General features: G+C 40.7%; 1 protein-coding gene across 1 annotated transcript; it reads left to right on the top strand.

Annotated features, from left to right (window-relative positions):
* Nucleotides 1–263: 263 nt before the first annotated feature.
* CHMP5 (charged multivesicular body protein 5) lies at nucleotides 264–13,823 on the top strand. The gene is made up of 8 exons (XM_032636247.1): nucleotides 264–417; nucleotides 1,637–1,741; nucleotides 3,386–3,432; nucleotides 5,187–5,280; nucleotides 5,433–5,504; nucleotides 9,011–9,119; nucleotides 10,640–10,752; nucleotides 13,125–13,823. Exons 1-8 carry the CDS (start codon nucleotides 349–351, stop codon nucleotides 13,173–13,175), a joined length of 660 nt encoding a protein of 219 aa, XP_032492138.1. The 5' UTR covers nucleotides 264–348; the 3' UTR covers nucleotides 13,176–13,823.
* The last annotated feature ends 691 nt before the right edge of the window (nucleotides 13,824–14,514 follow it).

The raw sequence follows: 14,514 nt of genomic DNA on the forward strand, positions 1-14,514 counted from the left end.
GGGCCTGCCGGCCCCGCCCCTCGGAGCAGCCCTGCTCCCGCCAGGCTCTATTCCGCTACCGCCGCCCCCGGGCCCCACCCACTCAGCTGAGGCCCCGCCCGGCTTATGAGGCCACGCCCACGCCCGCCACCGAGGCCACGCCCCCTGCTGACTCGGTCTCTCACCTCCAACCTCCTGCAGTTCTTCCCCGGAAGACCGAGCTGAAAATCCGGAAAAAGGATCGGTAAACGCCAATAGGCACATTGCGCTTGCGCATGGAGGGCCGGAAGTCAAGTCGGAGACGGAGGTGATTCTGCTTCCGTTTCTGGTTTAGCTCCAGTGTTTGGGTTGTCTTCGCGGCCGCTCAAGATGAACCGATTCTTCGGGAAAGCGAAACCCAAGGCTCCGCCTCCCAGCTTGACTGACTGCATTGGCACGGTGGGCACTTAGAAACGCATAACTAGGCTCAGGGACCCTGACACCCCCCAACCCCACCCACCCCCGGCTTCGGCGCCTACTCCTGGGTCCCGGACCTATTGCATCTCAGCTCTCTCCACCCCACTTTCTTTCCTGTTACCCAAGTCATTGCTGACTCTACAAACCAGGGACCCCTAACCCATCACTGTCTCGCCCTTCTTGCGCCCCACCCCTTCTGGTGCTCGTGCCGCGTCCACTCGCTGTTTCCTTACCTCCTCACTCTTACCAGCCATAGGCCCACACAGCTTTCCCACCTCGTCCAGCCTGACCCCTAACTCCTCTTCCATCCCTCATCCCTCTCTCACGTCAGGACCCTCGGCTTGATATCCTAGTTCAACATATCTGTACCCCAATCCTGGATCTCAGTAACACAAAATTCAGAACTCTGACCCTTGACATTAAGCCACCACCTTCCATCCAAGCGAATAGCATTAGATCTAAGCCCTAGCCGGGGTCCACTGGGCACTAACCCATTTCACACACCGCCTGCTTGAGCCCTCAGCCTGACAAGCCTCTGATTCTAGGGAAATCTCACCTAAGCCCAGTGATTCTCAAATTCTTTTTCTGCTCAAGCACATTTGAGAGTGACCCTGGAATATTAGAATTTAGGGGGTGGAGTATAGTTTATAAAAGCTCTCCAGTGTTTCTGGCTGAGAATCTCCCCACCACCAACAGTTAGGAATCTCTGTTTTCCACCTTTCACCATATGCTCTTCTTTTTTTTTTTTAATTAATTAATTTTGTTTATTTATTTTTGCCTGCATTGGGTCTTCGTTGCTGCACGTGGGCTTTCTCTAGTTGCAGCGAGCGGGGACTACTCTTCATTGCCATGCGCAGGCTTCTCATTTCGGTGGCTTCTCTTGTTGCAGAGCACTGGCTCTAGGTGCACGGGCTTCAGCAGTTGTGGCATGCGGGCTCAGTAGTTGTGGCGCACGGGCTCCAGAGCGCAGGCTCAGTAGTTGTGCATGGGCTTAGTTGCTCCGCGGCATGTGGGATCTTCCCAGACCAGGGATTGAACCTGTGATCCCTGTATTGGCAGGCAGAATCTTAACCACTGCGCCACCAGGGAAGCCCCTCTTCTTTATTTGTCCTTTCTTCCTCTATATTCATTCCTCTCCTGCCACTTTTCATGTAAATGTATTGCAATAACTACTACTGCCTTTGATGTTTTTCCCCTCAAGGTGGACAGCAGGGCAGAATCTATTGACAAGAAGATTTCTCGGCTGGATGCTGAACTAGTGAAGTATAAGGATCAGATCAAGAAGATGAGAGAGGGTCCTGCAAAGGTAAGGTAGGCAGCACCTGAAGAAGGTACTGTGACAGCCTAACTTGAGCACCTGTGGAAGTAGGGCCTGGTGGTAAGGGCTGGTGAGAGATACGGAAGAGATGCTCACAGTCTAATAAGAAAACATACGTGAGGGTGTATCCTTCAGGGAGGAGAGTTTGCAGCCATATATGAGAGGAAGGCTGGGATTTGACCTGGTGGCGAGAAGATGCTGGTTACATGTCCAGAAGCATGTACATGGGAATTAGCATATTCTACTGAGAAGGTGCTATATTCTACCTGGAGAGCTGGGCCTGCTCAGGAATAATGAGTTGCCAGGCTAGTCAGGTTAGGTAAGTATAATAGACTGGTTAAGGAGTGGCATATTGGGAAAAAAGTACCAGTGTTCTATTAATAATATCATCACTACCTACTAGCTGTGACCTTTATAAAGTCAGTTAATTTTTTATTTTCCTCTTCTGTTAGGTAGAAACAGAGTTGTATATTTAAGTGCATGGACTGTGAATGTGGAACTGTCTTCTTTTTTCCCATCCCTGTAACTTATTAGACATTCAAGCTAGGGCAAGTTACTTAGCATCACTGAACCTCAGTTTGCCCATCTATAAAATGGGGATGATATCTACTTTAAAGTGTGAGATTAAATGAGGTAATTCATGTGACCTACATAGCACTGTGTCTAGTACATAGACACATTCAGTAAATGTTAGGTATTATTATCATCTGTGAAGTAATAATACCTGCTTTTCCTTCTTCATTGGAGGAGACAAATAAAATGATTTATGAAACAGTATAGAAATGGAAGTGACAGGAGGATTTTCTCTGCCATCTTAGTTAGATGGCATGGCATGAAGAGCGAACAGAGGCAGGAATGCCCACCTAGACTTGAGGAGATGAAAGCCTAAACCATGGTGGTAGTCATGAGAATGACATGAGAGGAATCAATTTAAAAGTGAGTTCTGGGGCTTCCCTGGTGGCGCAGTGGTTGAGAGTCTGCCTGCAGATGCAGGGGACACGGGTTCGTGCCCCGGTCCGGGAGGATCCCACATGCCGCAGAGTGGCTGGGCCCGTGAGCCATGGCCGCTGAGCCTGTGCGCCCAGAGCCTGTGCTCCGTAACGGGAGAGGCCACAGCAGTGACAGGCCAGCGTACCGCAAAAAAAAAAAAAAAGTGAGTTCTGAAAATCTAAGATAGCAGTGCATGAAGACAATAGAGAGAGGAAAGGTAAGGTTGGTATAACAGTTTTCAACCTAGAGAAGTGAGAGACTAGCGGGGCCATTATTAGTCATTTCCAAGGTAAGAGCAGGCTGAGGAGTTTGAGCATGCTGAGTTTGAGTGGATAGCAGACTGTCCAAATTGGGAATCTCCCTAAGGCACCTAGATATACAAAATCAGCCCTCTTGGGGCTGGGAGTAGAGATAATATGCACTAGGAAAAGGAAATGTACTTCAGTACACTGAGATGTGGGATGCCAAGACTGAGACAAGCTGGGGCTTAAAGCCTGCTTGGGAAGTGAACAATCCAGGAGTCACTGTGTCTACTACTTTGAAGATGAGAGGAAGTAGAGGTATGTGGGGATATGGGAGATTTTTTTTTTACCATATGTATATTTTCTACTTCTTTTCATTAAAATCTGTTTTTCTCCCTAGAATATGGTCAAGCAGAAAGCCTTGCGGGTTTTAAAGCAAAAGCGGATGTAAGTTATAAGCATAACTTCCTTTCCTCTAGCAGGTTTAACCAAAAGGGAAATGGTCTTCCATTCCTTTAGGTTTTCATACCACTTTATAAGTATTCTTGAGTTAATTGCAAATTTCATTTACACATACAGTTAGCTGGGTTTTTCTCCCCCTGCATGTTCAGCAACATCTGTTGGAGCACTGTCCATTTAAATAGAACTTTTTGCTTTGATGGGAGGTGTTTTGTATCTCTGCTCTTCAGTACAGTAGCTATTAGCCCTGTGTGGCTATTGAGCACTTGAAATGTAGCTAATGTGACTAAGGAACTCAAGTTTTAATTTTATTTAATTTTAACAATTTAAGTAGCCATGTGTGGCTAGTGGCTTCTGTATTGGACTGCCCAGATCTATAGAGTTTGATTCTCCCATTTATTTAATTAGAGTGTGCCTTTTTAATTTTCGTTTGTCTGTAAAATTGGGAATCTTGAATATTTGTTCCCTCCCATCAGAAGATTTAACAGTCCTTAATTTGTTTTAGGTGACTGTTTCCCAGTGTTTGAGCAGAAGCCCAAGAATATCTTTGGTACTTACCCTTGTGAGCTGTTGAGACCCTCTGCAGGGTTTATAGAGGTCAGATGTAATCAGCTAATAAAGAACCAGAAAAATTGTTGATATCTCTATTCCTATTTATAAACTAACTTTTTATAAGACATCAGACACCATCTTACTCCTTTTAGATTAGACAGAATTGGAAAAATAAATTATAGCGCCTAGAGTGGTGAGAGAGTGTGATAAAACGGTTACCTCTCTAATTGGTAGCATTGCAATTTATAGGTAACTTTTTTTTTAATAAAAGGATATTATTCATTGTAGAAACTTGGCAAGTACATAAACATGAGTAGAAGAAAAGGAAATCTACCTAGATTCCTACTAGCAGAAATAACCACCTTTAAAATGCTATTTTTACAGTTTCTTTCTCTGCTTGTGCATACATGGTATGTGTGCATATAATTTTTAGAAGATAACAAATGGCATGTATATAGGTTATCCTTTTCCACTTAATGTTATATCATGAGTATTTTTGTCCTTCTAAATATTCTTTGCAAACATACTTTTTAACGGGGTAATAATGTTCCACCACCATTTGCCTGCATCGTTGACCATTTTTCTTCTGGTTGGATGGTTAGATGGTTTCGAAATATTGTATAAGGGCTATAGGGATATAAGTCTTTGAGGCAGTATTATAAGTTGATATAAAGCTTTATTTTAAAAAAACATGGAGTGTCAGGCATTATATTAGGTTGGATAGATTATCTATTTGTGGATACGAGATTAATAAAATAACATAACTGTCCTCAAGGAGTTCAGTCTACTGGAAAAACAGTTTCACTATATGTATGAAGAGCCTTAAAAACAGTCTTGCCTTTTCCCCCAAGAATTCCATTTCTGGGAATTTAGCATAGGAAATAATCTAAAACATTATGAAAACATGTATTAAGACTTCTTAGCAACGTAGAAAGCAGCAGTAATAATAATAATGTTAAGTGGAAAATAGTGTTGTAACTAAAATATATACAAAGGAAAAAGACTGGAGGGACATTAAATGATGTTTGTGTTAGATTGATTAAATTGTTTTTCCCAATTTTTCTGTATATTTAATTTTTTAACATTTGTTATTGTTTTTAAGAAAATTCTCTTATTTTGTGTTAGAGATACTTTCTTGATGAGGATTTCTATCTGGCTCACATTTATCCTTCTCAATTGACTCTAAAAAGGTATGAGCAGCAGCGGGACAATCTTGCCCAACAGTCATTTAACATGGAACAAGCCAATTACACCATCCAGTCATTGAAGGACACCAAGACCACGGTACTCCCAAAACACCTTTGCCATGGTTTTATTTTATTTTTGTTTTATTTTATTTTATTTTTGTACTCTGTGCTCTTTTCCCATGGTTTTTAAAAGACAGTTTAACCAACACAGCTTCTTAAGACATGGTGTTTTCTCTTTCCTTTTTTTAGGTTGATGCTATGAAACTGGGTGTAAAGGAAATGAAGAAAGCATACAAGCAAGTGAAAATCGACCAGATTGAGGTGAGATGTGTACTGGATTCTCCAAGAATATACACTTGTTTCTGAAAGAATCAAAATGATTGTGTATGTGATGGGAAGAGCACAGGAGAGGGATTGAATCTTGGGTTCTGCCATTTACTAATAGAGTAACTTTGGGAAAGGGTTCCAAAGGTCTCACTTTCCTCATTGTTAACCTAAGGATCCTAATACCACATACAATTATAATTAGGATGAAATAAATGAGCTGGTGTATCTAAACGCACAATGCCTGGCACATAATAAGCACCCAGTGAATAAGCACCCAGTTTCCTTTTACTTCTAACTCACTTAATGATTTTTAGTCAGTTGCCTGAATTGTAAAGTAGTGATGTTGCTGCTCATCTCCCAGGATTGTCCCGAGTGTAAAATGAGGACATATACATAAAGTGCTTAGCACAGTTCCTGGTGTAGAATTGGTTCTCTTTTCTAGTAATTCTCTTTATATTTTTTCCCCCCAGTTTTATTGAGATACACTTGACATATAGCATTGTGTAAGTTGAAGGTATACAACACGATGATTTGATACATATATATATAGTGAAGTGGTTACCACTATAAAGTTAGTTAACACCTTCATAACCTCACATAATTACTATTTTTTTGTGGTGAGAATATTTAAGGTTTACTTTCCTAGCAACTTGCAAATATTGTTAAATACAGCCACCATGATGTACTTTAGATCCCCAGAACTTGAGTCATCTTTTTTTTTAAAGGTTATATTCCATTTATAATTATTATAAAATATTGACTGTATTCCTTGTTGTACAATATATCCTTGTAGCTTATGTATTTTATACATAGTAGTTTGTGCCTCTTGATCCCCTACCCCCATTTCTTTAGATTTTTTTTTTTTTTTTTTGGCTGCACTGGGTCTTAGTTGCGGCACGCGGGATCTTCACTGTGGCATGCGGGCTTCTTAGTTGTGCTTGTGAACTCTTAGTTGCAGCATGTGGACTCTTAGTTGCGGCAGATGGGATCTAGTTCCCCGACCAGGGATCGAACCCTGGCCCCCTGCACTGGGAGCACAGAGTCTTACCCACTGGCCCACCATGGAAATCCCTAGATTTTTAATAATAATGTCATTAGGTCCTTAAAATTAGCATTTCTTTTTGAGATCATGTTTTGGCTGGGGCACTGAGCCCTAAGAGTTTGTCTCCTCTTGCCTCTCTCAGTTGAACAGCGCAGATGGCAAACAGGGTTAGCAGGAGTAGTGACTGGCCTGAGAAAAGCCTTCCTTTCTGCGTATGTGATAGTTCTAACCCCCGGAGTAGAATGTCTCTTTCTAAGAGGGCATGGACTCAGTTTTTTTCACTGTTGTATCCCCAGTGCCCCAAACAATGCCTGTCCATAGTTGGTGCTTAGAAAGTATCTAATGATTGATGAACAAATGAACTAGAGGCTATTCATGGAGATAAAGCAGTTCTGCCCAATTGGAGCATTATTTGTTGGTGGAATATTTACTATGTCCCCAGCATTTTACGGCTTCTGCAGACGTATTCTCTGGTAGGGTAGTTCTGGTCTTTAGTAAGTGAAGGCATTCCTCCCATCTTGCTCTTTTCCAGCACCCCTCCTTATACTTCTCAGGACCCTCTTTCTAATCCTCCACACCAGTCTCTGCTTACAAGAATTTAGGCTTAGTGATATCTTCCAGGAGATTTCACTGAGAAAAATGTTCTGAGTATGCGTGTCTTATTTGTATATTATTATTTGATAATAAAATAAAATGAAACTGAATTTTATTTTCTGCTTTTCGGGTTCCTTGTGTTTTAATTAGTGCTATTTAATGAACAAAATAGAAATTTTGATCTTTGTGGTTTTTTGTATGTTTCTTTGTCTTTCACCTATGATTGTCTGGCTCTCTCCCCATCTAATTATCCTTCTCTTGTCACCTCATAGATTTGCTTGCATGACAGGTGGAAAGCCCCTTTCGTTGTAACTTTTTTGATGTGTATGGGTATGTGTCTTTGGCTGGTCTAGGTATTTTGAATTCCATTTGTTTTCCTAAAATCCTTTACTTGTAAAACATTTTCACTGTTTTATAGTACTCATTCAGAAAATTTGCCTCTATGTATGTATGTTCCCCTGTTTCTGTCTTTTTTGTTTCCCAGTTTCTGCACATCAAGTGTAGTGCTTATATTTGTTTTGTATTGATTTTGTTTGTTTTTCCAGAGCTGAACCTGCTAATTCTTTGTGATGATTTTTTTCTTTTCTGTGTCTATCCTAGAGTCTATTGCTAGGAATCCTATCCATAGATGATTTTGGCAGACTTGTCTTGACATGTAAAAGCATAATATAAGTTCAACTTGATTAGTTTATGTATTTTCACTCTATTTTTAGTATTGTTTCAGCCAGTGCTTCTCTGTATAGCAGACTGTTACATATGGCACTTGGAAATGCAGAAAAACAAAGCATTTTCTTTTTAAAAAAATGTTTTTCTCCGCTTTATTTTATACCCTTTATATGGAAAAACAAACCTAATCTGGGGGCCAGGAAGGAGTTTTTAAATGTTTTGCATTGCTCTAGAAATCCTGAAGGATAAGTGGTGCTGATTTGGACCCTCGGTGTTATCAACACTAGTCCATTCCCCTCTATGTGGAATTTTCAGTATATGAAAAACATTGTTTTGTACATCCTTCACACAGTAGAAGATATATAGTATTAAGTGCTTAGTGTTTGACACATATTATGACATATACTATTGCAATAAATTCTTATTATAACCCTATGAAGAATGACTATTAATAATCCCATCTTACAGATGAGGAAATAAAGGCTAAGAGACATTACTTTTCATTGAGTAATGGCCAAATTTTAGCTTAGATATGTCTGACTCCAGAGTCTGCTCTTCTAACCATTATACTAACTGCCCTTTATTATGCTATAGTACTGCTCAGCTTGGTTTTACGTTCTTTCTGGCCTTGTAATAGTCTCCCAGTTAAGTACAAATAGATAATTCCCAGAAGATTTATGCCCTCAATCAATTTTTTTCACCAGCCTGGTCTCAGGTATCAAGCCTATCCTGATTACATTTCTGTTTCCCCATCCGGGGTGGGCCCAGAACAACTCTTTTGTACTACCCAGTTGTTTCTGCTACTGCTTCCTTTCCCTGTACAGCATAGTCAGTTTTTGGCTGACTCAAGAAGAGTAATTTGCTTGTCTCAATTACCTCCTTTTCTCTATTAACTAGAAAAATTTTGATAGTGTAACTGTTGCTTGATTTGATGTTTCAAGGAAACTTTCTGTAACGAGAGAGCTGATTGGGCATCTATTCTTGCAGTAGAAGTTTGGATTTCCGTGAAGCACCTTAAATTCAAATGCAAGATTACCAATTCCATTCTTTATTTTGAAGTTTACATTTTACCACCCAAAATAGGAAGATTATGTAGGCCATTGCTCGTTTCTGAGATTCAGGGGAGAGAATAGGGACAGGTGGTAGTTAGAGAAAAATGGTAAGAAATGAATAAAAATCCTGTCATATATTTTTGTAGGATCTACAAGACCAGCTAGAGGATATGATGGAAGATGCAAATGAAATCCAAGAAGCACTGAGCCGTAGTTACGGCACCCCAGAATTAGATGAAGATGACCTAGAAGCAGGTAAGTTATAGGAAAAGCACTGTATATGTAGTTTTAGCATCTGAGAGGAGCAACTGCCTGGGACCTTTTCTCCCAAATGTTAGAGAAAATTTCTGCAGTAGTTCCCTGAGAGTTTATGGTATAGTCTCTGGGCAAAGAGCTTGAGAGGCAGCCATATCAGATTTGCATACCCCACCAACTCTGGGATGGACAAGCTCTGAAGGAATGTCTAAGCAAAGTCCTCTGCTGACCTGGTGCTTGGTATCCAAACACTGCCATTCCCTGCCATTTTCCTTTTGATTTTTTTCTCTTTATTTTCCTGCTGGAATCCTCTCCCTTAGAACAGCGAAGCAGATCAAGAAACAGTAGTTGGCAAATACTTAGTGTGCATCTCCTATATGCCAGGCACTGTATTAGATGCTGGGGATTCAGCCTTGAAGAAAACAAACACAATCCCTGCATTTATGAAGCTTCTCCTCTAGCAGGGGTAAGAAACTGCTTGTTTCAAGTAATTCATTAATTATAAGAGCACAAACTGTTGGGAAGGAGAAGTATGGGGTACCATAGGAACACATAGCCAGTGAATCTAACCTATTTGGGAGTCAGTGACAGGCACTGCACCTGAAGGATGAGCAGAGGGTAGCAAGACAAAGCGGAAGGGGTTGTTAAGTGGCCTCACAGAGAGTTGTTTAGAAACTATTCCTGTAGTCCATTTAAGAAATTGTGGTGGCTGAGACTATGGTGGTGGTAGCAAAAACAGAGATAAGTGGACATATTGAAGAAATTTTAGGAGGTTGAATGGACAAGACCTAATGATTGATTGGGTGTGGAGAGAGAGGGAGGTGTCAGAGGTGTTTGTCAATTTCTAGCATGAGCAGCTGGGTAGATGGCAGGACCACCCCACACTGGATTTTCTGTCGCATGATTCCCCTGTCCCATTACTACTTCTTCTTTCTCTCCATGTTCTGTTTTGCCTAGAACGTTTTTTCCCCTTTTTATTTCTTTATTTTCTTATTTCTCATCTTAAGTTTCCTCTGATGAGTCTCTACCTGCTGTTGCCATTTCCCCTGGTCACTTCCAACTCACTTTGCCATAGACTTATTTTTAAAGCCTGATCTCGTGCAATGGTCACTCACTATACAACAATCTAATACCTCCTTTCACTGCCTGCTTTCAAGTTCATCAATAAATGGGAGAGGATTTTTTACATTTGTTATCATCAGGATTTTCTAATTTGAATTGGCCAACCGATAACTATAGAGTCTTCTCATGAAGACTGGGCCTTATAAACCTGTGGGGAATGGTTTTGTTTGTTTGTTTGTTTTATTTTAATTTTTGTTTTTCATGGATTTTTACTACACCAGTTCCCTTGAAAATTTCTTACAATGACCATCTTTTATTTTGAAAATAGAAATTAATAATCCCTTCTCTTTGTTTCTTAAGTTTTCATCTTATTGCAAATAATTTGGCCAACTTTCTTAACATTAGCTGCCAGTTTTCTTACTTACATTTTTTTGAAATATTGACTATTTCAATCTCAGAGTTGGATGCACTGGGCGATGAGCTTCTGGCTGATGAAGACAGTTCTTATTTGGATGAAGCAGCAGCTGCACCTGCAATTCCAGAAGGTGTTCCCACTGACACAAAGAATAAGGTGAAAGCTTTTTCTGTTTTATTTTCTTTGCAAAATGGTCTGAGAATCTAAAAGGTATTCTTAAGTAAGAATAAGGTAAAATCTTTTTCTGTTTTATTTTCTATGCAAAATGGTCTGGGAATCTAAAAGGTATTCTTAAGTAAGAACAAGGAAAGACTGTCATTATTTTGGGAACCCTTGAAAGCCCAGTTTTCCCACATTGGATTGTGGATAGGCTATATAAATAGTGTCACTGAGGCCCAGGGATGGTTTTATTCAATGACAATTTGTATAGTATACATAATCACTTTTGTGAGCTTGGACTGGGTGCTATTGGGTTTTAGACATTTCCTGGGAAAGCAGCAGCAACATATGCATGAACCATGTGGGGTGGCAGCATAAAATAAAGGTCCACTCCAGACATGATGATCAATAATAGGGTGGATTTTTTTTTTGAACTAGGGATTCATAATTTAAGTATAAACAATGTAGAAAGATTCTACTTCAACAAGGAAAAAGAATCAGGACATATGGGTGTAAGCCTGAGATTGACACCACTAACTGTGAGACCTTGGCAAATCACTTAGCTGTTTTGAACTTTTCTGTTCCTTGCATCTATAAAATGCAGATAACTGTAACTATCTCACATAATTGTTGTGTAGATCAAATTAGATCTTGTATGTAAAAGGACTTTGCGAACTTAAAGCCCTGTTCAAATCTACATGCTTGTCATTATAAATAGATAAAATTTTGCTGCTTATAAAATCCTGTTTACCCCGTCTGAGTTTCTGGTATCACATGTCATTTTTTCTATTGCCACTGGCCATTTACAGTCCTGGTGTTTACCTACTCCCAGCGTGCACATCGAGGTGCACAGTATAGTTGACAGAATCCTAGAGTGGGAGCCAGTCTCAGCTCTGCCTCTATTCACTGTGTGACTTTGAGCAAATTAGAAGTTCGTATCTTCTTTCTGAACCTCATGTTTTTCCTACCTGTGCAATGTGGGGAACAAAAAGGTGGGAAAGTAGGTAATTGCTCAGGTCCCTTATAACTGCATTTTTTTTTAGTATTTATTTATTTGGTTGCATTGGGTCTTGGTTACAACAAGTGGGCTCCTTAGTTGTGGCTTGCCAGCTCCTTAGTTGTGGCATGCGAACTCTTAGTTGCAGCATGCGTGTGGGATCTAGTTCCCAGACCAGGGATCAAACCTGAGCCCCTTGCATTGGGACTGAGGAGTCCTAACCACCGTGCCACCAGGGAAGTCCCCCTTATAAATGGTTTTGACGAATGTGTGTGTTCCCCTACCTTACCCCTCCCCCCCGCTTACTTGAGCCTGGGGTCGTCTTACCTTTCTCTACTACACAGGCCACCCTCACCATTTCAAGGCACCAGGTGCATAGGTTGCTTTTTCTCAGCATACCTAAAATCATTTTTATTAACACTACCATAGCCCATCTTTTCAAATCCTTGGTAACAAGTCCCTGAGGGATGTGTGTTATTTCCACTTTTAGAAGGTCACAGATTCCTGACTTAAATGTGCTGTTGAGGTATGGTTTCTGAATTGATAGTGGTGTCACTGCCTATAAGTTTGTAGTAAAGTGTGATATGGAAGTGACTGCCTGTCCCAGGGCACCGCTCCTTCAAGGATTGATGAGGCGGGCTTCCCTGGTGGTACAGTGGTTAGGAATCCGCCTGCCAATGCAGGGGACACAGGTTTGAGCCCTGGTCTGGGAAGATCCCACATGCTGTGGAACAGCTAAGCCTGTGCGCCACAACTACTGAGCCTGCGCTCTGGAGCCCACGAGCCACAACTACTGAAGCCCGTGTGCCTAGAGCCCATGCTCCATAACAAGAAAAGCCACTACAATGAGAAGCCCACGCACCGCAACGAAGAGTAGCCCCTGCTCTCCGCACCTAGAGAAAAGCCTGCATGCAGCAACAAAGACCCAATGCAGCCAAATCTAAATAAATAAAGAAATTTTTAAAAATAATTAAATAAATAAAAGGATTGATGAGGCTACAAAAGGTATTGGTTCACTTTGGGATCAGAGGGAAAGTGGGAATCTGGAGCAAGCACTCTCTCCTCTGCCTTCACTCTTGGACATTCCCAGTCCCCTTTTCCCCTTTCTAGGTTTACTCTTAGGTTTCTCTTTCTTTCTGTACTCTTCCCTTACTCTGCAAGGAGTCGTCCCTTTTGATCTCTTCCACTTGTTTTCCTGGTTTATCACTTCCCCCTTTACCTTTCATAAAACAGCTTGTTCTCATCTTATCAGTGGGATTTTTTTCATTGATTAAACACTTAGAAATGAGTTTTGACTACTAAACATTTGTAATCTTTTTCTTTTTTTATCAGTTGGAAAATAGTGGCACTAAACACTTCTTCCTTTTCACAGGATGGAGTCTTGGTGGATGAATTCGGATTGCCACAGATCCCTGCTTCGTAGACTTGCATCATTCAAGTACATCATGTAAAATAAACACATATTCTGGGACTAGGAAATATTTATCTTTCCATGTTTGCCATAACAGATTTAGGTTTCTTTCCTTCCTTTGGAGGAAAAGTTAACTACATTGCTTTCATTTTTTTTCCGTTAAGAGACTTATTGCTTGAAGGAAGCTTTCTTCGTACTAAATTTTTATTCCTTTTCTCTTATGAAAGACTAACTTACTTAAAGTTATCATTGGGTATGTATAACTTCATTCCTTAATAATAATTTTGAGATAAAACCAAGGAAATGGGAATCTTTAAGTTCTATGACAGCATATCTCCACAATCTCAAATTGACCCGATAAATTGATGACAAAGGCGAGATTAGTGGGACTGTCCATATTATGATTCAAAACCATTTTCTCTTGTGGTATTATAGGTTGGTTAAAGTGATGGCCTTTTTTGGTGAGTTTTGTTGTGTGTTGTGAGTAAATCATTACTGTGTCCAATATTGGAATGGAATTATCACTACTGTATCATGGGTGGCTATTTTGATTCTGTGGTTCATTCAGTATTACAGTGGACTTGTAATCAATAATGAATATTTCTTGATATTTAATGTATAGGACATTTATTTATACTCAATAAATATTTTTCAAAAGGATATAATTTTAATAGTATTACCTCAGCCTGAAACTTCCACTACAGAAACCAAATTTAATATAATTTTAATGTCGACTCAGCCTAAAAACTCCACTACAGAGATCGAATTTAACTGGCAGCATTGTGGTATAGTGGAAAGAGCAAGGAGCAATCCAGGCTTGGGCCCTGGGTCTGCATCTAATAACTACTAAGTAGCCCACTCACACCTCTAAATTTTTATTTCCTTACTAGTAAAATCATGCTTCCCTCACAAACTTGTGTGAGGAATAATTGATTGTCTTGAGTACTTTGTTAACTGCCACGTCTCATATGAGGGGTTATTAACAATTAAAAATCAGGGGTTGGGAGTTCTCTGGCAGTCCAGTGGTTAGCACTTGGCACTTTCACTGCCATGGTCTCGGGTTCAATCCCTGATCGGGGAACTAAGGTCCTGCAAGCTGCGCAGCTCGGCAAAAAAAAAGTGGGCTTTATTCCCTTCTTGGGAAGTGCCTGGAGTGCTACAGCAAGTCCAAATTCCTGCTAGATTTCAGGGTCTTTAATGATCCATCCTCCCTCTGCCAGCCTCACTGGCTGCCTCACAGTGTCACATGCACCAGCCTTTCATGTGTCAGCAGATCAATAAACATTTATTGAACACCAGCCCTGTAGAGTCTCTATACCAACCCAGGGGATACCAAGAACAATCACAGCTC

This window comes from Phocoena sinus, chromosome 6, assembly GCF_008692025.1.
Source record: "Phocoena sinus isolate mPhoSin1 chromosome 6, mPhoSin1.pri, whole genome shotgun sequence".
Classification (NCBI taxonomy): domain Eukaryota; kingdom Metazoa; phylum Chordata; class Mammalia; order Artiodactyla; family Phocoenidae; genus Phocoena; species Phocoena sinus.

Coding starts and splice junctions, on each gene's coding strand:
- CHMP5 (XM_032636247.1), top strand. CDS start 349: ATGAACCGATTCTTCGGGAAAGCGAAACCCAAGGCTCCGCCTCCCAGC. Junction 5,281..5,432: donor TGAAGGACACCAAGACCACG/GTACTCCCAAAA, acceptor TCCTTTTTTTAG/GTTGATGCTATGAAACTGGG. Junction 10,753..13,124: donor CCACTGACACAAAGAATAAG/GTGAAAGCTTTT, acceptor TCCTTTTCACAG/GATGGAGTCTTGGTGGATGA.